Source organism: Chrysoperla carnea, chromosome 3 (assembly GCF_905475395.1).
Source record: "Chrysoperla carnea chromosome 3, inChrCarn1.1, whole genome shotgun sequence".
NCBI classification, from domain to species: domain Eukaryota; kingdom Metazoa; phylum Arthropoda; class Insecta; order Neuroptera; family Chrysopidae; genus Chrysoperla; species Chrysoperla carnea.
In genome coordinates this window covers 89,327,952-89,355,688 of record NC_058339.1, presented here as the reverse complement: position 1 = coordinate 89,355,688, position 27,737 = coordinate 89,327,952, and the positions used below count along the sequence as shown (strand labels likewise).

The window sequence follows — 27,737 nt, the reverse complement described above, 5'->3', positions numbered from 1 at the left end:
TAAAATTCCTATATTTAATGATTAATTACATAAAAACCGTGCTTCAGTTTTTATTCTAAAAATTGTGGCCCACTTATGAGTAATTCTTATTCTTAATGTCCGATCAACCTTAAAATATCAAAATATTAAATTAATCTTTCAAAACATTATGTCTGCTCAAATATTTGTCACATAAGGTTTGTCAATAATAAAACATTATAACCACACATTTGGGAATTAAACTGTCTCAATTAATTATTTTTCTAAGTACCATGATATTTATACTCAACCAACCAAGAATATTATCCAGTTATTGTCGTGAACCATTTAAAAATAGGTTATTATTTAAAAAAAGAAAACAACAAAATATAAAATAAATGCTTTTCATTTTTACAATATTAAAAGTTTCCATCTAGTTCTCTCAGTAAGTAAATAGCTACTACTTAAAAATGATGACGTCATAATATTTTATTAATACCATCTAAATAGAATTATATGTCGATGTTTATAGTATCCTGTATCCTGTCGTCCAGTTCGAAGTCCGTCTTTTTTAAACTCCAAGTTATAATATGTACGTACGAATGTCTATAATTCTATGTCTCATGCATGTTATGCATCGTATTATCCACTCAGTACAGTCTCTAACTCGAATCCTAACTCCACCTTTTCTAGTTCCTACTAAATGCAAGCAACTGAGCAAAACAAAATAACAATAAAATAACCAACATAAAGTTTTATATTCCAGCAATGTACAGCATGTTTAATGGAGATTTAGGGTGGAATATAAAGAATAAAGCTCCTATCAGGATATAGATTCATTTGGTTCGGTTCTCTCCTTGTGTCAAGTTTATAACGAGTTAGAGTATCAGCTGGTAGACATTTGGGCACGCGAGAAAGAAGTGGTCTCTAGCCTACTCCAATAATTCTCATTTACGTTTATTTAGAAATATAACGATTTTTCTTTTTTTGTTTCGCAAATTGGATGTTGACGCCTTTTATACTGTCGGCACAACATCCAAAAGTGAAGCTCAATTGATAAATAACGTCAGAAATTTTACTTTTTATAGAACGAGGCAAACTATTAAGCAAATGTCAATAAGCAGGGTGGGCCATTTTCATTTATACACCTTAACCAATCAAAAAATAACTTGACTCCTCGGGTTTCTTTAATAGTCCAATTAGGTAAGAGAATAACTTTTTAAATTAAAAAGTAAACCGTCATAAAAAGACTTACAATTTTGGTTTAAAACATTTTTTCGAAAAACGTTAGCTGTCGAATGAAATATGTAGGTCAAAATCATGGACACAGGCGAATGTCCTCTATTGTTCTTGACCACTTTTGGCTAAAGCATTTTTCCGTAGTTTATGGCGATATCTTGGAAGCTACTTAATTAATCAAATTTCATAACAAATTCTGGTACAAAATTTAATTAATGAGTTAATAAATTTATTCTAATTTTAAGAAAATTTCAAAAAACCCATAAAAGTTTTTGTTTCTAGTTACAATCAAACTCAAAATTTAAGATAATTAGCTGCCCGATGCGGGTCCGCACAGATTTAATTAGGATATATGATACATCTCCGCGTTAAAGAACAAAAAACCCTTGAGGATGATGAAAACAGCTTAAAAATCCGTTCTGTGGTTAAGAAGGAATAAGTAAATAAACAGACAGACGTCGAAAGCGACTTTCTTTTATAATATGTATAGATTTTGACCCAAACAATCCATAATCAGGTTTGTTTAAGGATTGTATCAGTAGTTTATATGTTCATAGTCCCAGATCCATGCTTTCCAATCAGATATTTTCCGAAATTTATATTCCGTCACATTTTACGCAACACTCTGTACATAATGAGGTATTACGTATTGTTGTTGTTACTTGGTACGTACAACGTACAACGTAGAACGTATACATTCATTCTGATGGTCATTGTCGGTACCGGTTTATGACCGGACCCACAATAGATTAAGTGGTTACGTGGTTATTCTAGAACTTGCTAGTTAATCCCTATTTGTTCTTCACCTCTTTTATCTGCGTTTATAAAACATATAGATATAGCTCCTGTAGCTCTGTAAGCGTACGTTCGTTCGTAGTCTTCTGCATGCATGTACTGTTGTTCTAAGTCTAAGCTCTCTCTCTCTGCTAGTGCTACGAAGAGCTATAAATGTGTACATTGTGTTACTATTAGTAAATATAACAATGTTATGCTATTCTTTAGTACAATATGTTACAAAATTTATGAGGGTTTAAAATTTATGATTCTAATTCAATACAGTCCATCCTCAAATTCCACACGAATTAAATCAAAATTGAATAATTTTACATTTAGTTGAGGAAAATTAGTTTTCCGAAATTTTGTGTTTTTTATTTAAGATACTGTGTTTTTCGGTCTTTTGGAAGATTGGTAAAGATTCGTTGATAAAAAGTCTTGGATTTCCTGGTTTTTGGAGTCAGTTGCGTCGGTAACATATTGTAATGAGCCAGGTTTCGTGAGTGCCTGATTATTATGTCTGACATGTAACATAGCTTTGCGAATTAGAAAATAGAACATAGAACAATTTCATGGATGGCTTATATGTTAAAGTGTAGCCAGTGCTGGATTACCCATCAGGCCGGACTATGCCATGGCCTAGGGCCCCCGACGGGCAGGGGCCCCACGAAAATCTGATATGATTATTTTCGAACAAAAATTTTCAATTTCAAGTAATTTTTTTTTTTTTCAAATTTCGAACAAATTTCTTTTCAATATCCAATTTATTTCATGCTAATATGTATTTTGAAACTCAAAATATTCAAAATAACGATTAATTTTACAATTATTCAAAAAAGGGGGGCCCCAAAATTTTATTCGTCTAGGGCCCCCGATGGGCTTAATCCGCCACTGAGTGTAGCCGTGGGTAAAACTCAGTGGATATGAAGAGTTCAGCTTGAACGACCAATATGAAGATTTCAGTATGAACAATCTATATAGAGGCTCTCTACGGACAGTTATTGTGAATCGTGGCTCTTACAGTGCAGTCCTAAAAGTAGTTGTTGAGTTATTATTAAATATATTGGCTGTAATAATATTTGAAAGTCAAGATTAATAATTATCTTTTGCATTAAATATTAAAGAATAGCAAAGTTATCAAAAAATTCATCTAGTGGTGTTTAATTGTATTGAATAAACGGAATTAAAAAGATACAAGAGCAAAAAATAAGTTTTTCATTTTCAAGCCCTTAATTTGATATGCTTATTTGTAGATCTTGTATCAATAGTTTTGGTTGGCCTCATGATAGACCTATCCATGCTTTCCAGAAACTAACGCTTTTAAATGCACAACTTTAAAGGGAAACAAAATTCTAGCTAGATATTTTCCATAACTCCCTTTTATATTATAGTCCTGCCACTTGCAGCCTTTAAGTTAGGGTACGTTATATTGGTTGTCCACGAAGGACACCCTTAGGTTATAGAGCCCATTGAGGTGCAATATATGTGTTTTACCAACTTCTCCGCTGATGATTTCATTTATCAGCTATTCAATTATTTTAGAGGCTGAGTGCACCTCCTTCATGAAACTACACCAGCCCATCATAACTATTAATTAAATTATTTTATTTATTTATTTTTTGGGACGGCGGGAATCAAACCCGATACCCTATGCATATCGCGAACGAATTTGGTTCCGCCTTAACCAACTGAGCTACTAGTGTTGACACTCACAACCTTTATAACTGTTATTTTCTGATGGCAAAGCCCACAAAAAAGTTTTTTTTTTTCACGAAATAGAAATTTTTTGAAATGTGAGCCATGGGATATTTTTCTTCAAGTTAGTAAAAACTGTATAGTTTTGTGTCCTCTTTATAATAAGACACCTAGGTTTGTCATGATCTTAGTACCCAGTTTCGTCACAGCTTAATTTGGGGGATTTATTCAAAATTATTTCTTAGGACATCGTGTTCATAAAATATCATTCAATCTTCCTAACTTTGTTCGACACACATCGAATTCTATCGTATAATAACATAGAATTTCTATGACCACCTCTTCTACTATTCCCTATTCCAGGTATTAAGGCTTGAGTATGTTGAGTAGACGACAGTAGACAGAACGACATCGAATGTTTATATAGATGAGAGTGTTTCAATCTAAACAAAGTAGTTTTTGGTTGGTGTTTTCATGCTAACCAAACATTGGGTGGATGACTGGTGACTGGTGGCTGATGACCAAACCAAACAATAGATATTGTACTAGTAATAGCATTTAAGCATTACTAGACTAACTAGACTCAATGTTTTGTTATTTTCTTATCGGAATGGACACTTGACCAATTCATAGGTATTTTTTTGTACCAGGTTACAGCATAAAATGGTTTCCAATATGACTAATTCTACATCGTCAACTTGGAGAGAAACCTTGCAAAAATATTTTTTTAACACAGGCACGTATTTATGATGAACTAATAAAAGGATTCTCTTTTACGAACGGTGCATAATGACAAACGGATTTGTGGGAAACTATTTTCAATGAGACATTCTGGATTTTATTTGCTTAGGTAGTTCTCTTTGGTCTGATCAAAAAGGCTCATATACACAATGCTCGAGAGTTCGGGTTTAAAGATATGTCACAGTTGAACTAACACAAAGTTGAACATAAGCTTTGAAAATACACTTCTGGAATTGTTAACAGAGTGAGAACCACGTCTCAAAGTAGACTGATAAGGATAATAAATGCCCAAGCATGGTCATAATACGCATCTCTTAATATACAACATAATATCCTGGCGCGTATTTAAAGTAAGATTCTACCACTTAACACAAAATTATATCTAACAATATTAATTGTTTAAGCGTTAAAACAAAATAAATTTTTATGTAGTTGTGAATTTGAAATATAAACAGATCATGCGCATTGAATACCATCCTGCGGTATTATGTGTTTTCCCGTCAGCTGTTTGAATATTGTATTTTTGTCTTTCTTAATTTACTCTGTGAAGCCAAAATATACATACTTGGTATACACTGGGCTCATCTATTTAAAATATATGATCTAAGAACATAATCAAAATTAATTAATAGACATCACCTTGTCACGAATAGAGGTAGCATAATTCTTTTTGTAGATAAAATTTTTGAGATGAATTTAAATAATGATCCTAAATAATCTATAAAAATAAAGGTCTGTCTATATCCTTATAAATTAATTAGAAGTCTAGGCATATTTAACATTGACCTTAATAAATTATTGAAAACAAAAAAAACCCGTTGTGCTGGACTAGGTATGGTTGTATGAGCACGGTAGTGGGGACACAAATTAAAAAAAAAATATGTATTTTCAATTTTAAAAAAAAGTAAGGATAAAATTTTTCGATATCTGGAATAATTTTTAAAATATCGAAAATTTTTTTAAAAACTATTTAGCTTTCGATATTTCGAAAACCAAGGCAGACATCGAATAAATTTTATTCTCATTTTTCATCTACATTCAGGAAGTTATAGCAAAATTCGTTATCAAAGTTGAAAATTAGGTAAAAATAATTTTAACCACAAGTCTAAACTTGCCTTAAATTCTATGTTGTAGCTTAATTTATAAAGTACAATTTGAGCTTTATTTAAATACTCTATGATCTAGAGAAGCGAATCGTTAAAAGAAAAAATCTGTTCACTTATTTTTTAAATTGTTAAATAAAAAAAAGAAGCAGATACTTTATCGAAACAAAACTATTTTGCTTGAATTCCTGAGAAAAAAACTTTTAAAATCCACGTAAGTTAACCGTTTCCTCTATGGATATAATGTTTGCAGAACAATATGTAATATTCAACTTGTATAATTGGAAAGTATATTCAGTCTGAAGCAATACAAATACATAAAATATACATTTAGTCGTCTAATAAACCCAATTTGAAGGGACAATAACATCCAAAAACTATATTATCATAGTTTTGGGTTGACTCTTTGGGTATGGTTATAGTAGCAAGCAGTAAAGTATACAATAATAAATAGTAAATAGTTTTGTTGTTTTATCATTTAGTTACTGTACCTTCACAAACCAAAAACCTTTGTTTTAATTTGTTAAAATAATTATGTTAAAAACTTTTTAGATAATATTCTAAATTCATTTTATTAAATTTTATTACTAACTACCTAGTGTTGGTGTATACATATAATTTTATCTTAAATTAAATCACATTTAATTAATATGTTATTACAATAAAATTTAAGTTCTGTTGGCTGGATATACTTGATTAGATTACACGGGTATCACCTTGGAATAATACTGGCAGAAAGGTTTACAGATTACTACATCTTGATCTATTATGGACGACGTATTGTCCTAATAGTTGAAAGGAATTTTACGTTTTGGTATTTAATTTTATCAAGGACAGACCTATCACACGGAACACAATCGTTCTAAAATATATTCCTTAGATTTTTACCGGAAAGTGTTGAAAATGGTTGCAAAGCCTCTTTTTTTTGACATTTTCACAACTGGCGAAAGTTTAGCCAGTATGTAATAGATTTCTCTGAAGCAAAATAATTAAGGAGAGCTATTACGATTAGCTGGTTCATAGTGGTGATGGCAACATTGTTTTCGAAATATAAGAACTCATCGATATATTTAATGAACAAGATATTGATGTGAATTTTGAATTTTATCCCCACAATGATTCTCGATCCCAGGAAGATATCGTGAAGATTCGTGTAAATATAAATTGCCACAAGAATTTACAGAGTTTTCTAAAGTTTTTAAAAATTTCATACAAATACAATTTGTTTGGTAATACAAGCGTCCATATTGCCTCCTTACTGTATATTATTTGAGCTTCAATATTTTTATAAAACCGTTTTGACTATAAAATACTTTACAGTATTGTTATACAGCATGATTATTTAAAAAGCTTCCACGCATATATTACGCTGGCGGAAACTAAGATTTTTTTTTTGTAGAAAAAATCAAAATCGGTTCATTCGTTTATGATCTATGATGCCACAGATACAAGCAGACAAACATACACATAGCGGTCAAACTTAGATTTTTTGCCAGCAAAGAACAAGAATCTGCTTTCAAACTATTTCATTCCATTCAAAAAACAAAATTGACCTATGTTTGACCGTGATAACGTCTCCGTATAAGAAAAAACTAAATGCTGTATTTTCATTCCATCCAAAAATGAGCCGATATGTGTTTTCGCGTTTTAATATTTTCCAAGCACTTAGCCAGGGAGCGGGGCTGACGATGATGATGGCCCCTCTGAAATTCTTGTAAATTCAAAGAATCCAGCCAGGGAAAATATACATGTTAAAAACTTCACTTTTGAAACTTCTTGCAAGAATTTCAAGTTACCCAACGAATCATCGTAGACCCCACCTCCAATAGAATTTCTGGCTACGTGCTTGTGAGTTTCCATTCCGTTTTCGAAATATAAGGGAGAAAACTTTGTAAAAAACCACCTTGTATAGTATAGACAGAGTGACGCGGTGCGACGGTAGAAGTTTCATGCATGTTGTAGGTAGTCAGTTTGAATGCCATATGAATAATTGATAATTTAATTTGAGTAAATGTTAAAACCATGAATCTTGTATTGGTTGACTTGTATTACTGACGGAGGACGGAGAACGCAGGACGTACAGGATTGGTCTAAAATACATAAAGTAAATACATATAGATGTACAGTGTGTACAATATTAATTATTCATCAAGTCAAATTTATTAAGTAAGGGTTAAAAATTTATTTATTTTTATCAACGCTATTTTATTAAGGTCATAAAAAAATACGCCGCACAAAGTATATAATTCGTTCAGGAAGACTATTTACAATTTTAATGGAAAGCATTAAAAAAAAAACAAACCGTTTATTCAGGGTACAGATTATACACGGTGTCCCATCAAAGTTGCAAAGAAATTTTTTTCCAAAACTAAGGAAAAAAATATTATTAACATCATCCATTATTATACCATGCACATATGTAATATGCAAGGTATACTAAGTTTAGTCAAAAGTTTGTAACGCTTAAAATATTGAAGCTACGAAAAAAATTTTGGTATAGGTGTTCATAGAATCACCTAATTAATCCATTTCCGGTTGTCTGTCCGTCTGTCTGCCAAAAAGATAACTCAAAAATGAAAAGAGATATCAAGATGAAAAGTGAGTGCAAGTTCGTAGTGGAGCAACATACGTCAATTGGGTCTTGGGTCCGTAGGACCCATCATGTAAACCACTAGAGATAGAACAAAAGTTTAAATGTAAAAAATATTCCTTAAAAAAAATAACCAACTTTCGTTTGAAACTTATTTTCGTAAACATGACTGTTCACCCGTGAGGGCGCAAAATATGCGTAAATTGTATAGTATGTATTATATGGGAATATCTGTTATGTATGTGTGACATGTATGTATGTGTAAAGTGACAGAGTATTCAACACTGTTTATGCATGGTATTTCGACAATTAACTGAGTCAATTGTTTGTTTTCACTTGTTTTTAAAATAAAATTATTTTTCTCAGGTTTGGACAAATTTTTTTATTTTTTTTTTTTTACAAAATTTTTATTTACGACTAAGTTCGTATTATTTTTAATTCTTCTTTATGTTCATTAAAAAATAGTAAAAAATTAAATTTTTAATTACATTCAATCAAAAAATCAATTTTTAAAATAATTTTTTAAATGAATGTTATCTCTAAATAAAAATTTTGTGTCTAATTTTTTTTACTATATTTTAATACACTTAAAGAAGGATTAAAAATTATCTGGAATTAGTCCTAAATAAAAATTTTGTGAAAATAATTTTATTCTAAGGAAAAAAGTTCACATAAACCTATCGTCAAATACTTTTCGTTTTCGAGATATACGACTTAAAAAAATGTTTTTTTTGTTTGCATCTGAAATTCTCCTCATAAAAATAAGATAAAAAAAATTCAAATTAACATTACGTCAAAATGTTTTCATTTTCGAGATATTGAATGATAAAAATTATTTCAAAATTTTATCGTAATTTATACCTAAATACTAAATAATTCGTCTTTGACTAAATGTTTCTGTATATTTTTTTCTTATTTATGTGAAAGGAATCGAAAATTTAAACAATGCAAATGTTTTTATTTAATATGAAATTTTTTTGTTTAAAATTTTATCGCCGTAAACTCCAAAAACGATTCAGCCAACAACTATTTTCATTAAAACTACAAAATTGCCCTTTAACTCTTCATTTTTCCTATCCTATTACTATATTATGTTCTGTACAATGTATCTTTTTAAAAAGAATGAATAAAGATTGAATTGAATTAAAATTAATAAACTTCCACTTCCAGGATTCAAACTTGTGATCTGCCACTTCCAAGCGTACAAGTTCTAAGACGTTTTGCGCCTTCGGCCACATGACTAATCTCAAGAAACTTTGATAAAACACACTATATCAAGTAATACTTTATCAAATTGTACTCACATGGATTAACAAAAAATAATTAATAATGAACGAGTCAAACTCTTATAAAAGTACACACCAGCGGGGGTTCAAGAAGATAGTAGGGGAGGGGTCAATAAAGAAGAGACAGATAGACGGATACTTTGTCGACACAGACATATATATATATATTATTTAAAGCTCTAGAAAATAAAGTAGTTGCGTTATATAATTTGAAGATAAGTGTTAACAAGTGAAAACAAACAATCGACTGAGTTAATTGTTGAAATACCTTGTATAGGCAGTGTTGATTACTCTATCACATTGCACATATACTTACTTATACATGTCACATATATATAACTGATAATGCCATATTAATACAAATTATAACTAAATTTGCATCTAATGTGTGCTCTCGTGAGTAAACAGAAGTTGTTTATTTTTTTATAAGGAACATTTTTTTATATTTAAACTTTTGTTCTAACTCTCACGGTTTACAAGATGGGTCCCTACTATGGGACCCAAGACCCAATTGACCTACGTTTCTCATTAACGAACTTGACCTCATTTTTTACGTCTTGAGTGTGCTATAAAAATTTCAGCTTGAAATTTTTGTTCGTTTTTGAGTTATCGTGTTCAAAGACGGACGGACGGACAACCGAGGTCTAATTAGATGATTCTATGAACACCTATACCAAAATTTTGTTCGTAGCATCAATATTTTTAAGCGTTACAAACTTGGGACTCACAATATACTATGTATATTTCATATATACATGGTATAAAAATATTGCAAATGGTACACAAATTTTTAGCCAGCAAACGTTTTTGGAATCAAAAATTTTTTTATTCAGATCTAAATCAAAGAAAGTAGGTATATGCCAAACTTAGTTTTAAAGTGAATATTCCAAAAACTTCTCGAAATATTAAGTGTTTTCTCCTTATAAAAACTACGCGTTCTAAAACAAATTGTAATGGGCAAAATTTTGGTTGTTAAAAAAGTACGGCCCCTAAAAACTATAACTCACACAATTTTCCTGGAATCTGGAGAAAAATACAAACATAGAAAAACTAAACGTTGATAAATCATAAAAATTATTAATAATGATAGATACTTAAAATTTTTAATCAAACATTTTTCTATTTTATTTGGTTTTAGTAATTTGTTGTAAAATTTTAAGTATCTATGGCTTTATTACATTTATTAAAAAATACAATGAAAAATTCAATGTAATCATGAAGTTTTTAGTAGCCCAATTTTATTCAATGTATACAGAGCTACTAACGAACCAGACCTCTAAATCCGATTTATAAAAACCACACATACATATTTTATTGTATTCATTTTAAGGTTGAACGAACATTGTAAATACCGAAATTATAATTTGTTTGGTTTTTTCAGAGTAATTGAGGCCCAAAGTCATGAAAATTAAATTCATTAGACCATCCTAAATCGATCCGAGAATTAAAAGCCAGGCATTAAAAGAACATGTTTTTTGTATTATTTGGGTCACAGTTGCCTTATATTCTAAGTTATATTAAATTCGGATACAAAAATCTGTTTTTGATTTTTTTAAGTTTTCCAAAGGAGCTAATAGTCTACAGTACAGAGGGGAAAATGATTTCGTGACTAACACACTTACGAAATTTCTTGAGCGGTTTCATTTCAGCGTAACCTATTACATTTTAAACTGACATCTTTAAGGCGTAGGTTTGAGAAAACGGCTCATAAAATATGAAGACCAGTATGTAAATTTTTTTTAATGAATATAATAAGAGAGAATAATAGTGGCCTACAAAAATATTGGACCGTTTGGTATGACTTACACCCGCAACATGTCGATAAAACGGGGGTATGAAAATTAATGAACAACCGGCTAATTTTTACACATTTGTTTAATAAATATAAGTAAAATTAATGTACATACTGGCCTACATATTTCATGAGCCGTTTTCTCAGACCTACGTTAGTTTAACGACTATATGTTTTATTATGCTGACTTGTAGGCTACACTGAAATGAAGCCACTCACAAAGTTTCGTGAATGTGTTAGTAACGAATTCATACCCCCCCCCCTCTGTACTGTAGATTATAATCTGTCTACCCATTAAAACAATTACAATAGGGAAATCTTTTTTGTTTCCAATTTCGACCACAATATAACTTCTATTATTGTACTATTCCAACTGACTACATAAGTCAATTTCGAACCATCATTTCGAACTAAAATTGAACTGCGAAAGGAGTAGTTTCAAAGGTATCATTAAAAAACCCATTTTTTAAATCGGTTCTAGGCGATTTATTGGAAGTTGTTTCAGGTGAACGAGATTTTCGTATTTACTAGATCAAAATTTACATTACATATCTAATATCCATGCTTTATCAAATTCCAAAAATGAAATTTTGTCTTTTTTTGTTTTTTTGAAAATTGCAAAAATTTCGAGAGAACTTTTTTCCCCATTTCTATAAAACTAGAAGTATATCAGATAATTTTAACTCCAAAAATATAAAAAGCGTATTCAGTTTACTGTTAGTTGAAACGTTTCCAAGACGTGCCACAAAAAATTCCGCATAAAAAGGTTTTTCTCATATCGATTTTCACGAATATCTTGAAACAGATTGTATTATACTAAAATAAATAGGAATTCAGTGAATTTTAGATCCTAATTACGCGAAAGAAAAACTTAATTTCATGTTAACTTATACTTCTTTAAAGACCTTTACCTCCCTTGCTCTCATTTATCCCCCTTCCATAACACTCAAAATAGGGGTAGGGATTGTTTTAAACACAATTTTTTTTTTGTAATATCAAATAGTCTTAATTTATTAAGTATCAGAACTAATTGCCATGAATTGTCTCTCGTTAACCATTTTTGCAGAATTCTTTAATTTATGGCTCAAAGTGATGCTCATAGACGGCGTAATAAAATGTCATCGACTTATTTTAATTTTTTTAATATATCTTTTTAAATTATACCTCATCAATCATCAATATCAATACATAGTATAAAACAAAGTCGCTTTCTCTGTGCCTCTGTCCCTATGTCCTTTTGTATGCTTAAATCTTTGAAACTACGCAACGGATTTTGATGCGGTTTTTTTTAATAGATAGAGTGATTCAAGAGAAAGGTTTTTATGTATAATACATCCATATTATAGTAGAGTAAGGGGTTGAAATAGGGGTTGAAAGGGATATGCTTCAAAAACTAAAAAAGTTGTGCATCGATTAAGCTCAAATATTGACACGATGTACAACCAGCTTCAAAGATCTATTGTTTTTATCTACTTTTAACCTTCGGAGGGTAGAAAGGTGTAGCGAGAAAGTGGGAAGGAAATATCGAATATTTACAAATATACCTAAGTGGGGTATCAAATAAAAAAGCATGACGTGTACATTACAAAACTGTTATCCCACGCAAGGAAATGTGGAGGGAGGGGTGCAAGTGGGGATGTTGCCCAGCAAAGCGGGTAGTTCACAGCTAGTTCTAATATATAAGCTATATTATTCAAATCCATTCAGTAGTGTTTACGAGAAAGCGTAAAAAACAAACAACTTTACTTTCACATTTATAATATAGAGGGTATTTGGCCATAATATTTGGCCATTAATTAACAATATATTGTCGACGTTTCGTGATATTATTGCCTTAAATGTTCAAAATAAAAACTGGTATAAAATGTAAATACAATTGATTTTTTATGTATTTTTTTAATTAGGTACATTTTTTATTGATTTGTGTTGAGTATTAGTTAAATTAATGCTTTTCATTTATTTAAATTAATTAAAATTTTACAATAAATAAATTCAATTTAATCCAAATTTTTTTAATAAATTATTAAAACTATACCATTTTGTAGAAAAGCAAGAATTACATCAATTCTAAATATACGTTTTAAAGAGTGTATTTAATTCCCGGGCCCATATCTCATCATGGCCTAAAATTCGACACCTCATATTGGTAGAAAAATGTTTACTTCTCATCAACTGTTATCAAAATCTCTTGTTTCAAAAGTCCCTAGTCTATCACAAGCCATTTTGCAAAGATTTTTGCTTATATATTTGAAATCACGGAAACAGCTCCAACGATTTTCATAAAATTTAGTATGCAGTTTGTTGTTGGGGCGAAAAACTGATCTAGATAGGTTTCAGTTTTAGAAAACAACATTTGATCCGTGTTTTCAGGAAAAAGTGAAACATAAACTGCAGAAAATGACTCTTCTTTGGTTGAAAAATAGCTGGTTTGATATACATATATTTTAGTTAATCAAATAAAGTACATTACCGGGACTTTATTACAGTGATTTACTTTACTAAAATAAATTTTGTAACTTTTTTACTAAAAAAATATACAGGTCATCCAGGTACTAAATATTTATATAAGCACCCCCATTCGATTGTAGACGAAATTAATATAGTCCCATATATGAGTTGTAAATTCGAAGATTAAATAATGCATGCTCTAATTTTACCCAAATTAGAAAATGGTGTATGATAGAATTTTCGAGTATTTATGTAATACTAGTTTATAAATAGTAACTAATTAGAATATTATTCATTCACAAACAGACATTAAAAACCTTTTTATAAATAAAAATAGAATACCTAGATAACAAATTAGTAATTATTTTAAATGAATACTAAACTAATGTTACGCCCACTAAATTATAATTACAATTACAAACAGAATAATATTTTATTATTAATTATAAACTAAGTAATTTATAATAATTACCAAATAAGAATGCTGAATATGCAACATCATACATGATTCTGTAAAATCAAAAGATAAAACTGATAAATTTTATATGCACAAAGTGAAACACATTTTCTCACTTTCAAAAATAATACAGTAACCTTGTCGTTTGAAAGTATGGGGTAGTCTGCATCAAATCCGGTAGTTCTGATTTTTTGCACTTGTTTATGGTGTTGGTCTAATGAATAATTCAAGTTAGTGGCCTCGAGGGTTAAACGCAACTTTGTCTTCAATCGAAATTTTTTTTTTTGAATTTGGCGATTTTAACCATAAAGGACTACAGAAGTAAGCTCGAATGTAACATATTTGGTGATTATAACCCCCAAAGGAAAAGCTTGAACGGCTTTTTCTCGGAAACTATTGAGTCTTCAGTGACGATTCTAGTCTCATTTTGTAGTAAATTTAGTCTTCTTTATAAAATTTTTTAGAGTTATAATCTCCAAAATCTTAAGAAACTTAAATTTTTACGGATTTTTTTATTTTTGACAATTAATACAAATTTTGAGATGTATAAAGTTACGTCGATAACTTTTGAAAGGCTTTATCTCGGAAAGAATTGGGTCTACAGAGTCCGCTCTCGTCGCATATTGTACCAAATTTAGTCTGCTTTAAAAACTTTCATTAATATTATCGCCAGTTGGCGAGTTGCAACTGCCAGTTATCAATCATATTTCAAGAATAATTACAAAATTTTTCGTAATGCCTCAAGAAGTTGCTACAAATTGTTCACTTGTTCTCGGACTTGATACTTCACTATTCTCTGATAAAAACTTCTATAATTTTCAGTAAGTTTCAAAATTGAAAACTTTTTCAAACTGGCAAGAGTTGAGGGATATGTGATAGCTCTAAATGATGAACTAAACTATATAAAAATTTTTAAATATAGTAAGTTTTAAAAAATGTTGCTATAGAAATAAAAATATGTCAAAATTTATTTATTAGAAAAAAAAAAACAGTAAAAATCAAACGAAAAAAATTTAATATTGGCCATTGGACCTTATCAAAATTATAAAAGTGTTATTTTATCAAAAGACTTTTTACATTATCAAAATATTTGTGTATTGTGTCTGCAAATTTTATGTGTTTGTGTAATTGTTTGTGTATCAGATACCGTAGCGAACAATAAAATCAAAAATAACGGAAAACCAGTGAGAAAATTACATCTAATTTTCTTTACCATATATTTACCGTTTATACAACGGCTGAAAGAGGCCACAAAAGTAGTAATAACTCGAAGCAAGAAGAGGTAGATTTACGAAACGACAATCGCCAGCGCAAGAAAAGCATTGATAAATATTTGGAAATGAAAATTGGTATCAACAGTAGTAATAGGATTTATGTATTGATACGAAAAAATTTTTAGTTTGATAACAATTGGCCAAAATCCTAAAAAATTTACAACAAAAAAAATTAAAAATACTAAATAAATATAGGCACAAAACATTTTTTGACGAAAAACCCACTATTTAATTTTTTTTCATTGCGCGTGTGCTCTTTTATAGAAATATTCGGTATTCGACTAAGTTATTGCGCATCAAGTACTAAAACGGACAATTTTGGCTATTTTCCAGCCCTGTAAAGGTGCTTGGAGGGTTGTGTGATGAAAGAAAGTGAGATGTTCCTGGATGGAAGTAAGCTCGAATGTAAGTTATTTTACTAAATTCTGCATTAAATTGAGCTTAATAATATTACTATAGAACAGAAAGTTTTTCAAAACTAAGTTAATTTTTTTGATACAATTAACAGTCTTGCTCAAACATTCTTGTTCAAACAGTCTTGCTAATAAATACTCTCAAGTAGAAACTTAGAATTTTTAAAATCGATATAGAATCCCGTATAAAGCTTCGCATATAATAAATTTTTCAAAAAGAAAAACATATAAATTTTAATATAGGGAGAATATAAAACTTTGAACGAACCAATCATTAAAGAAGTTCGAATCATAATTAAATTAATTTGAAAATGAATTATTATACTGAAAATTTTTGTTAGTTTTTAATTTAGAAAAGTAAACCATTCTTCATTTTTCAAGTTTGTTATTTTTCTGTTGTTAAAAACTTCCAACAACGTACCTACAGTCCTCTACAAAATTAACGAAATAATTAACTTTTTATTTTATTCTTTCGCAAAATTTTAATTTTCACACAACCCATTACATTTGTTCTTGCAGATTTATTTATCTGGGAGAGCTTAAACCAAAAAACCAATTCCTACCTTCAGCTTTCTTTTAAACTCTAGGAAAATATTATGGGAACAACCTGTGTTAGAGAAGATACTTCCCTTTGGATTCTAAGAAATGAGGACAAAATTTTGGTGAATATTTTCTCCAAAACTATAAATGATAGGGAGTTGAGCTATAAAAGATAGGGAATTTACAGGGAGCTTCAACTAGTGATTTTGTGAAACAAAAAAAAAAAACTAAATGAGTAAAAAAACAGTAAATAAATGAGCCAACGATCTAAACACTTAAGAAATTTACCATTTGACTGCATACAAATTTTTTTGATCCAAGAAAATATTTACTTCCTGCCGTGTTAAGTATACAACGAAACCCTTGAATTTCCTTAGTTATCAATCCCACTTTACCATTTTGGCTCTGGATGAGGGAACAAATAGATTCCATGAATTCATTTCGTAGGTGACTTATCTAGTTTATCATTTAGTGACCGATTAATTGTATTTGTATTTTCAATTTTTTTATTTTATCAAGGATGAATGAGCACCAAGGGAATTTCAAATGACAACTTGATTTTGTTTTTATATAAACTTGGACTTAGTATAGCTCAATTCTGAAAATTTTAAGGGGACTGTCCGATTATGTAAATAAGTAAAATGACTTCCAAAGTAGGCACATTTAACATTGGTTTTATGGTAAAATCGAAGATGGATGATATTGTTTCATAGATTTCTTCAAAACTAGTCGGTGGAAATTAAAAAAAATTTTTAATTTAATTTTAAACCTTAATGAATAATTGAAAACAAAAATAAATCGGTAGTGCCCAACTAATTCAGTATAAGCAAGGAAGTGAGGCCACAAATTAAAAAAAAATTTGTTCAATTTTGATGGTGACTTATGTTATTATAACTTATAGGTATATGACGAAAAGTGAGAGTAAAATTTTTCGATATATGGAGTAATTTTCAAAATATCGAAAAATGAAAATGTTTCATTATATTTACCTTTCGATATTTCGAAAACCAAGGCAGATATCGAAAAATTGTATTCTTATTTTTCGTCTACATTCATGAAGTTATAACAAAATTCACCATCAAAGTTGAAAATAAAGTACAAATAATTTCAACCCTAAATCTAAAATTGCCTTGGTGTTCGTAATAGGTACTCAAAATGGAATATTTTTGTGTATGATTGTACTTCGTATATCAACTAGTTGGTAACTTTTGACCGATGAGTATGATGATAATAATCCATTCAAACACTCATTCACTTTTTGAAAAAGACTGATGTATGTTTGAACTGTATGTGTGTTGCAAGTTATTTAATTAAAATACCAATTTTAACAGATCCATCCACATCTATCCAGCAGTCATCCAGGCATCCATCCCTTTATTATTATTATTCATCATTTTCATTGTAAACAAAGTTCTTTGGAGAGGTTGCTACGATGATGATGATCATGATGAGGGTTCAACTTTTTTATTTTTTATTTTATAAAAAGTTGGTACAACTGCACTCATAGTAGTACATACTCCTGATATAACACTAAAGCCAGGCGTTTATGCAACTCTATACCGATTGTAAGCTATCTCGTTAGCCATATAAAAAATGGACGCCACTCACATCAATTGTTAGAATGCCTCCAAAAAAATTTCCAACCCCACTTCGATAATTTTCATTAAATTTAAGGGCCCTTTATATGAATAGAAAATTATAATAATGAGCAAAATAAGTCTCGATTTTGTAGTCTTGCTCTCAATCGTGCAAATTTTTCAATACCAAGGCCAAGCCCAATATAGTTATCACTTTGACAAGACCGATACCGAGACCAAGCAACAAAGAATCAAAACCATGACCAAGAAGCAACAGGCCAAGATATAGCTCTGCAAGACTAAGACTCATAACAAGACTTTTACCAAACTTATTGTTGAAAATAATTCTAAATATTTTATGCACAAAAATCAGCAATTTAATGCTGTAATTTTTTTTTAAATCTAAAAAATATTTCGAAACAAAGATGCTTCTATATGTAAAAGTAAGTTTATGCACCATGGTCAGTTTTGCATAGCGCAGTTGAGTACAGATGAGAATATGATTGGCCCACCCCTTGATGTCTCACCCCTGCACCAGCAAATATGTACTAGTTCTGCATAAGTATTTCTGTACGGCATTTTTGTAATTCGCTTTGAATACTTATGTAGAGTTAGTATCCAGCAAAGCCGTACATATTTGCTGGTGCAGAGGTGAGACACAAAGGGATGTGACATTAATTTTCCCACCTGTACTCACCTATACCACGCAAAACTAACGCCATGGTGCTTAAAATTAATTTTAAATGTAGGATAATCTTTTTCAACATGATTCCAAGTGGGACATTTCACTCGAAAAAATTTAGCATAAGCTTGTAGTCTATTCGCCAAGAAGGTTGGCGATCCAACTGGCAATAGTTACTCGTAACACAGCTGCTCTGAAGACTTCGAATGATCTTTTACTGAGCCATCAGCGTAGGTCCTTGATCCGGGAATTCTGGCTTCTCCCTACTGACTTTTTACCCTGAATCTTTCCCTCAATGTTCAACCGAAATATTTAATATCTATCTTTTCTCATTATATGACCAATATACCTTAGTTTGCGCTCTTTGATTGCTAGCGTCAGTTCTCTGTTTTTCTGCATTATATTGAGAACTTCGGTGTTTTTTCGGTGGACCAGGCCTTAGAACTATGGTACTTTACTAGAATATCGGTTGTGTATGTAAACAACACGTGCTCTACTCAATGCTCTTCTAACAAAGTACTATTTCTTTGTCAAAATATATTTTATGCTTGAGTTCACAATGAATGTTTGAAAATGAATAAATAGAAAAAATAATTCTTACAAGGACGCAAAAGCAAGAGGGCGAGAGACGAACATGGACGATGTATTGTTACTTTGTTGTTGGAAATTTGCTGTATTTCTCTGTATTTTTACTCTCATTAAAGTAGGAAAAAAGGTCGTTATTTCTTGTTCTTTAAAAATTACTTTTTAAATACGTTTTTATTTGAATAATTCGGTTTAATTTTCTAAGATGTTTGTATTTAAATGTACAGTTTAGAGTATTAAGTGAATTATTTTGTATTTAAAAAAATTTAGCTGTACAATTTGCTATTTGCATTCAATTTCTATCTGGGTTTTAAAAAAAAAACGTTTCATTGCCATTTTCAACATATATTTTCCAACCCCTTGGAGGGTTGGTCCCACCTCCTGGGTTAAAGCACCACTCGGCACCATATAAATTTTATCTAGAAGTTAAACTTAGCTTAATCCCAAATTTTCATAAAAATCGATACTATAGGTCAAAAGTTAGATATTTCGTCTTTTTTCTACTCATCTAGTGGAGTATATTATTTATTTAAGTATTTTTTAGGTAAGTTGGTGTCTTTTACATTTTTTTTTTAGTTTTCAAGATAACTTTAAACCCTTTTTTACACGAAATTTAACTTTTCATAGTTTTGTATATAAACAGGTTAAAGTTTTTCGACATTAACTTATAAATATAAAGTTAACCCTTTACAAATTTATCCATAATCCTCGCACGTTCTCTCCTCTATTTTACCAGAGCGTATGATACAACATTTGAATATTAATTTTCCTACAAATAAAAAAAAGCTAACCAGTAGAGTTAACCTCAAAGTGGTGTACCTGCAACTAATGATTGTTGATGTACCTCTCTACTTATTGTTGATATCGTAATCACAGAACAATGCATGCATCTATATGCACAATATGTTTAATAAGCTTTCTGTTAGAAAGTAATTGTTTTCACCTTGAAAATCAAAATTTAAAAAATTAAGTCTAATAGCGACTCGTTGATCGATCAAGTTTGTGATTTAATTATCAGAAATAAATCGAAGTCATCAGAAATCTTAGTCAGTAATGTAGGTATAAATACATTGTGTAAAAAAATATATATCTGAATGTAAAAATAATTTTTTAAGTGTCAAAAATCCAGATTTTTATCATTACAAGGTACACCAATTGGAAATTTTCAATTGTTGTACCTTGTAATGGTGCAAATATGGATTTATCCAGTATTTTGCATTTTTGTTTTGTAATGTTTCGGACCATAATCTGAACTATACAAACTGCAGAAAAAAATTCTTTTTTCTTAAAATTAAGGCTATGCATCGAGCTAAAATATACCACAATTTTTTATAATCGTAAGCGACATATTTTTCCAGAATTTCTACAATATGAGGTTACTACGGTTTTCTTGAGATTTTGAGATTATTTTGCTATATTCCGGATTCGATAGCAGGAAAGGTCGATGCAAAAATTCATAACAAATGGTTTTTTTTATTCACCTCAATCCAATTTAAACGACACCAAAGAAAACAGTAGATACTAATTGTCCTAAAACCGCGTGCAGAAGGTCGTGCGGAACGTTCCGGAACCGGGAAACTCCTTGTCTTTGTTTTTTTACCAACAAAAGAAACTTATTTAAAAAAAATTTGCCTTCTCCCATTATTTTCCCAATTGTTGTCGAAATCCGGTATATGTATCCCACTATGATTTTACAAGACATTTTTTTCAACCTAAAATCACCGTCATACTTTTTTAACGGTTCCAAATAGCTGCCATACCGCCGAAACATGCTGTCTTCAATAGTTCGCAGACCCAAGCACGTAATCTGGACCCCACTCCTATTAATTGTAACAATTCTTCTGAAATATTCATAGCCTTCTTCGATAATTCTCATTCACGATTAATTCTAAAAATTTCCGATTTTACTTTTTTTTTTGGTTATTCAAACTAGGCATTGACTCCGTTAGTCGATCGAAATGTAGAAAATTAAAAAATGTATGTGGATTTCAAATTCACGGACCATTTTCGAATCACTCAGTTTTGTATTGACATAAATGGCGCTCAGATTTAAGACAACAAATTTAAAATCGTAATAGTTCAAAGTAAACGTGAATGCAAATTGTCGGAGTGTATTATAAAGTTTTTCTAATCATTGATGTGATTATCGTTTCGACTCGTTCTACGAGCTTGGAACCTGTCTATGAATACAACCATTTATTGAATCAGCAAGCTATTGGTTTTGTCCTCCAAAGATCACAACCACTAAGGCTTATTATATAGTCTAACACAACACACTACCTATACTAACTATGAGAATATACATTAATCACAGTATAATTTAACTATTGTCTATGCAATTAGTAAATTATATAGTTATTCAAGCGTGCAACTGGGAATTCAATGATTCATCATTATTGACTGCTAAAATACAAGCTTTAATACCTACTATACTAATACTATATAGGCCACCTATCTACACTATCTAAACCTATCTACCTCTACCTCTTAAACCTACCAAGTGTATGTATGTACTGCCTAATATATTATTGTTATATCTATCAGGAATAGTATATTGTATATATTAATCAATTCATACACTAAATTGGCCTCAAAATTGGAGTCTGTTGGGGTTTTCCAGCTAAGATGGAGCTCGTGATAACAGTAAATAAACATTACAATTAAGTATCATAAGATTCATAGTGATCCAAGCACCATGTTAATACTTGTGAGAAAATAAAGAAAATTTATGATTTTTATTGGTTAATATTTATAAAATAGTTGAGGAAATCTACCGGATTTTGATAATTCGGAAGGCAAATTTTTTTAAAATAGGTTTCTTCGTTTAAAAAGGAATTTTCTGATTCCGGAACAAATCGCAAGTACTTCTGCACGCGGTGCTATGACAATTTATCTCTACAATGTTTTGTTTTTTGACGTTTTCTTAAATATGTTTGCTTCTATTGATCGAATTGCGACGAATAAAAATACAATTGTTGTTAAGAATTGTTGTTTGCATTGAACTTGCCAGTAGAACCCTGAACACAGCAAAATAACCTCAAAATCTTAAGAAAACCGCTGTAATTGTAATTGGCCGCAGGGTCAATGAGCGCAAAAAAACGAGATATTTACAAAAAACTGATTTTCGATACCTTTGACCTTGAATATCTAACGACGCGAACGCGTTATCATTTGTGACTTTTGAGACAACATTTGTACTATCAAAATAAAGGTTTGTACAAAAAATTTGCTTATTCCGTTAGATTCCGAAGTGAAAAACCTAACATGATTGGAGTATGTCCCTTTTTTTATGATCATAAGTTACTTTTTCCAGAAATTCAATTCTATTCCACCATTTTTCAAAACTTTATCAATGAAAGGAATGTTACGAATATTACTTGAAACTTCGCTTCTTTTTATCTTCTTCTCAGTGTCTAATTTTAACAATAATCTCATAACTAGAATGATAATGATCGTATTGAATTTTCATAAACTTTCGCCATATTTTTACCCGCTCTATAATATGATATTTTGATACACATGAAGCAGACACAACGAATTGATTGTCAACACTATCTCTGTCGTATACCGTCGTTTTATTTAATTTTAAAATATTCATGAATAAGAAAGAAGACATATTGTTGTTCTGGTCGTAATAAAATGTTGCCATGTTTCATATATTTATTATTTTATGACTATGACTGCCGTATTGTGGTCATAAAAAATATTTTTTGGCACACAGATGACAATGTTATAAATATATAATCATATTTTTGTTTATATTAATATTTAATCAAAAACATCTTTTTATATAACAACATAAAGATGACTCTGACTTACATATATCAATCATTCACCTCTTTGTTTAGTATTGTGACGTCATATAGCTGCAAAAACGTTATAATACGTTAAGAATAAAAAAAATTCTATTCCTTGTGAAAATAATGTTTGAAATATAAAAACTGCAATAAATGATTGAAATTGATGCCAAGTGGAAGTAGGAAATAATAGAGAAAATGATAAAATGTTGACGAAGGCTTTCAATTTTAACTTAACCGTTAAAATGTGTTTTGTACAAATTTTTGATTGGCGTGAAACTTTATATTTTTTTAAAGAATCGTCTTAAATATTCACTGGTGGAAAAAAAATTATAAAGAAAAGCTTTCCAGATAAGAACAGTTAAATTTACAAAAAAATTTTACACTGCGATTATACCCTACTCTATCGATTTAAAATTTGGATATGTTATAGGTATTCATAATCTACCTGCCCTGGGTACTTTATTTTTCGGCTTAACTCCACTTAAATTTCCCAATTTTATTTTTCACATCCACGTATATTGGAATAAGAAAAAATTTCTATAATCCCAGGACTGGTAAAAATACCCTGCCTTTAAAATAGTGAAAAATTTTCTTTCCTCATTTAACTAGGAGGAGACTTACCTGTCCTAAGCTAATAGAAATTTTTCTTGGATTTGTATCAAAGTTTTTTAGTCAGTGTTGATTTCTTTATCACATAACACATACAATCATGTGACACATACATAATTGATAATCAAGTATAGCGCCCTCACGGGTAAACAGTGATGTTTACAAAAAATGTTTCAAACAAAAGTTGTTTAATTTTTGATAAGGAACATTTTTTTCATTTAAACTTTTGTTCTATCTCTAACGGTTTACAAGATGGGTCCTAGGGACCCAAGACCCAATTGACCTATGATGCTCATTTACGAACTTGACCTCACTTTTTACGTCCTGAGTACGCTGTAAAAATTTCAGCTCGATATCTCTTTTCGTTTTTGAGTTATCGTGTCCACAGACGGACGGACGGACGGACAACCGGAAATGGACTAATTAGGCGATTTTATGAACACCTATGACAAAATTTTTTTCCTAGCATCATTATTTTTAAGCGTTACAAACTTGGAACTAAACTTAATATACTATGTATATTTCATATATACATGGTATAAAAATATTCAAATCTTACATTGTACTTATCTTCTTTTGTTGATAGTCAATTCATATCTGCGGAGATTGACTAATCTGTAGAATTTTTTTAACAGATTAGTCAGACGTCCAGGTCGCCAAGCGAGGTTAATAATTGGATTCGGCATACCCGCTCGCCGAGTCGGCTTATATTATGATGACTAGATAATATTTCCACGGACTTATCAAGTACTGTATAACTATCCAGTAGTGATTTATTTCTCACTGATGATATTGCTATTTGGTGCATCCGGTACAAAAAGAATTTTGTGACTATTAAACATTAAACTATTTCCTCTAATAAAACCAAAAGAAGCATGTAACAGCAATGAAGCTGCAAGTAATAAAAATAGTCTTTTTACATAAAAACATATGTAATATTATAATAAAATATAATTTATATATAAATAATATAAAACTATAAATTATTTTTAAATAAAAAATTGAAGAATACTTAAATATGTAAATGTAGATTGTAATGTTTTTAATGTTTACATATTTACTAAATACAATTATTTTATTTTTAGGTTTGACGTCAGCGAACGGCAGTTATTTGAGCAGCCTGGTGACATTAAGGAAACTAGGTAAGTACATTCATTACATTCATACATTCATATTACATAGAAAATGTTACATTCTTTAAGTTTTATTTCAATCAAGAAAATTTTAATCTAATCTTTTTTTTCTTTTTTTTTTTTCAAAAACTATTTTTATTTCAAGTTTTTTTGTACACTTTGAAATGACAAAGTCGAGTTGTTTTAAATCGTTTAGATTTTTATAGTTTATATTATAGGCGAAAGTTTATACTATCGGCGACTCATTTACTTGGAAAAAGTACTACTACTTTAAGTCCAGCAATCGTAAAATTTAAAAAAATTGCGACACCGCTTCCTTCAAATCACACAAAAATGATATTGCTTCTTTGTATATACATCTAATATGATTCATTGTCATGATACTTAAAACACAATAGCATCTCAATAATACGTGTTTAATGCTGTGTATACAGTCTCGCTTAGATATATACATTTCCTATTTTATTTATGATGAATATTTGCGTACAATTTTAGTAATGGGATCACCTCTGATTTTGATGCACTCTTATTATCGGTTTTCGAAACTACTGTATTATCAAAATGCTTGCTATTTCGACTTTAAAATAGTTAATTCTGTATTCTATTGTTTTTAAAGTCGTTTTATAGTCAAATTTGTAGTTTTCCGGAGAGTGCGCCCTGAAATAGCATTTATCAGGCTTATGAATTTATCTTGGTAAGCTTATTTCGTAATTATGGGAGTTTTTTAAAAATTCAGAAATTTCCCTACTTGGATAAACGAAATCCAAGATGCTTACCTATTTCAACCTGCTTTGTAAAACATTATTATATTTTAATAATTATAATATTTTAAAAGTTTTTATTTTAGAACCTAAAATTTCGAGGCACAAAAAATAATTAAATTTTGACTTGTTGTTTGAAGCACAATTTTTTATTTACTTTGTTATAATCAGGTAAAAGTTTTAAATTTTTCTACATAGTAAATTATATGAAGCATTTTTCTACATAAATAATACAATTATATTTATACAGCATGGTTCATGATTTTTAGGCAAATTGAGATAAAAATTTCCTTATAATAATTATTACTTCACTGCAAGAAAAAATTTTTGAATTTTCAAGCTTTATGTTAGCCTTATTTTAAAATTCATATAATTAAAAAAATCGTAGCGCAGAAGCTGCGTTAATTAAGATAATTCCCTCAGATTGAAGAAAATAACACATTTTTCTAATAATTGAAGATTGAATTTTTAATTTTTCAAAATAGTTTATTTCGAAAAATAAACATCTAGAAAAAAACCGCAAGTACTTTTTTGTTGACAACAGATCAAAAAAAAAAATGCAAAAATATTTTTATCTTGAAAAAAAATTTGTACTTTTCAAATGTATAAATTTTAACGATGGTCATTTTTGACATCTATTAGGTAAGATTGATGAACATTTGAAGATTGTTTCCAAAATTCCATCATTAGTACAAAAGCAATAGCTCCTTCGGAAATTCGCTAAGATCAAACATTATCGGTCAATTAGTAAATAATTTATATAAAGACAATTTCAATTAGGGTTAAGTTTTTCGCCATGGTACCAAAGAATAAAGGAAACATAATGGAACGGTATTAAAACTTTTTTTCGATGTATTTTCGTAAATATTACCAGAATTATACTCCATGATATGAGGTCGCTATTTGTACCGTAGTCTCGTACATTTATACTGTATCCCTTTGTAAAATAGTAGAATAGTAAATCTAAGAGTTAGTAAAACATTATGGCTTTATATTGACTAACTCCTGCAACAAACTTTTTCTTTCATTTTTTTTTCTCATAGAGGTAACAGTGCTAGACTTTACTACAGCATTAGCAGTAGTAGTAGCATTGTTCTATTCTGTATTCAGTTCAGTTTTACAAATAAACAAGATCTCGTAAGTTTTTAACATAAAAACGTTGTAAAAATTAATTTTTAATCCAATAATATAATTTTTTATAGTATTTCCATTCATACACATGCATTCAAACAAATACAGTTAAACTTCATCTAGTAAGGCAGTCTTAAAAAATCAACAGACAAACTCAAAATTACCGAACGATTGATAAAATGGCTTTCCTTTTCTGGTCTTGCGTAATTGGACAGGTAAATTAACTACTGTTAAATATATTTCGAGAATAAATGATAATATTTCGACTGTATTAAGTACGATACAGATTAACCTAATTATAATAGTCAAAGAACCCAATGAAAAGTTGGCCTAGTCGAGCAAAACAATTTGGGAGGCGCTAGAAAAGGGCTAAACGTTGTAATTTTTTTGAATTAGCAGCTTTAGTATACAAAGAAAAAATCTCCTATAGCTTAATTATGCGATTAAACATAGTTTTACTTTAAAAATGATATAAAACTGTAGCAAATCTCTTTTATTTTAAAGTAGAAACACAAAGCATATTTATATCTTTTTTTCCCTTTTTTTTGTATTTTATTCACTGGTGATGAGAGAAATGCGAGTTTTTCTCTATATACATTTTTTCTCTCTTTTGTTTTAGTCTATATGAAAATATCCCTCCATTTTCTCATAATGTGCTTACTAGTTAGCTGCTATATATTATATTTCTCTTTAAGAAAAAGTAATAAGTTCAATTTCAGTCAAAGTGTGTACACCATATCTGTATCTATACTTTAGACCGGTAGGTAGGTCTAAAATGGATCGTGACTTCAATCTGGACGCTATTTATCAATTCTTTTTTGTGTTACGAAAACTAAGTCTAGTGTTTATTGTAGGACTAAATATACTGTTAGAACGAATTTGTCTCATCAAGAGAGTAGAGATGTAAGCAAAACAATATTACCTTCGGAACTTTTCGGGCCTGTTCGTGTGCGTTAGTTAGTTTAATAAAAATCGTACTCAGTAAATTAAAAAAACCTGACAGAAATAAGCTGAAATTGCTCTAGTATTTCTCTCTCAAATATAATTAAAAAATCAAGTAATCAAGCTATTTTTAATTATCTAATGCATTAAAAAATAAATTTATATAAAATTATGTAGAGGCTATGATTTAAATTATGTAGAAGTTAA

At 29.8% G+C, this 27,737-nt stretch overlaps 1 protein-coding gene across 2 annotated transcripts in view; it reads left to right on the top strand.

The window, feature by feature from the left end:
• The first annotated feature begins 14,409 nt into the window (after positions 1-14,409).
• Positions 14,410-27,737, top strand: part of LOC123296741 (CUGBP Elav-like family member 2) — a 430,459-nt gene continuing 417,131 nt past the window's right edge. The window contains exons 1-2 of one of the 2 annotated variants that reach the window (XM_044878363.1): positions 14,410-14,416; positions 24,649-24,705. In XM_044878363.1, the coding sequence (XP_044734298.1) occupies positions 14,415-14,416; positions 24,649-24,705 (59 nt within the window). In that variant the 5' untranslated portion in view covers positions 14,410-14,414. Of the gene's footprint in view, positions 14,417-15,615; positions 15,763-24,648; positions 24,706-27,737 lie in introns of those variants that run through there. The other variant, XM_044878362.1, reaches the window with a different exon arrangement.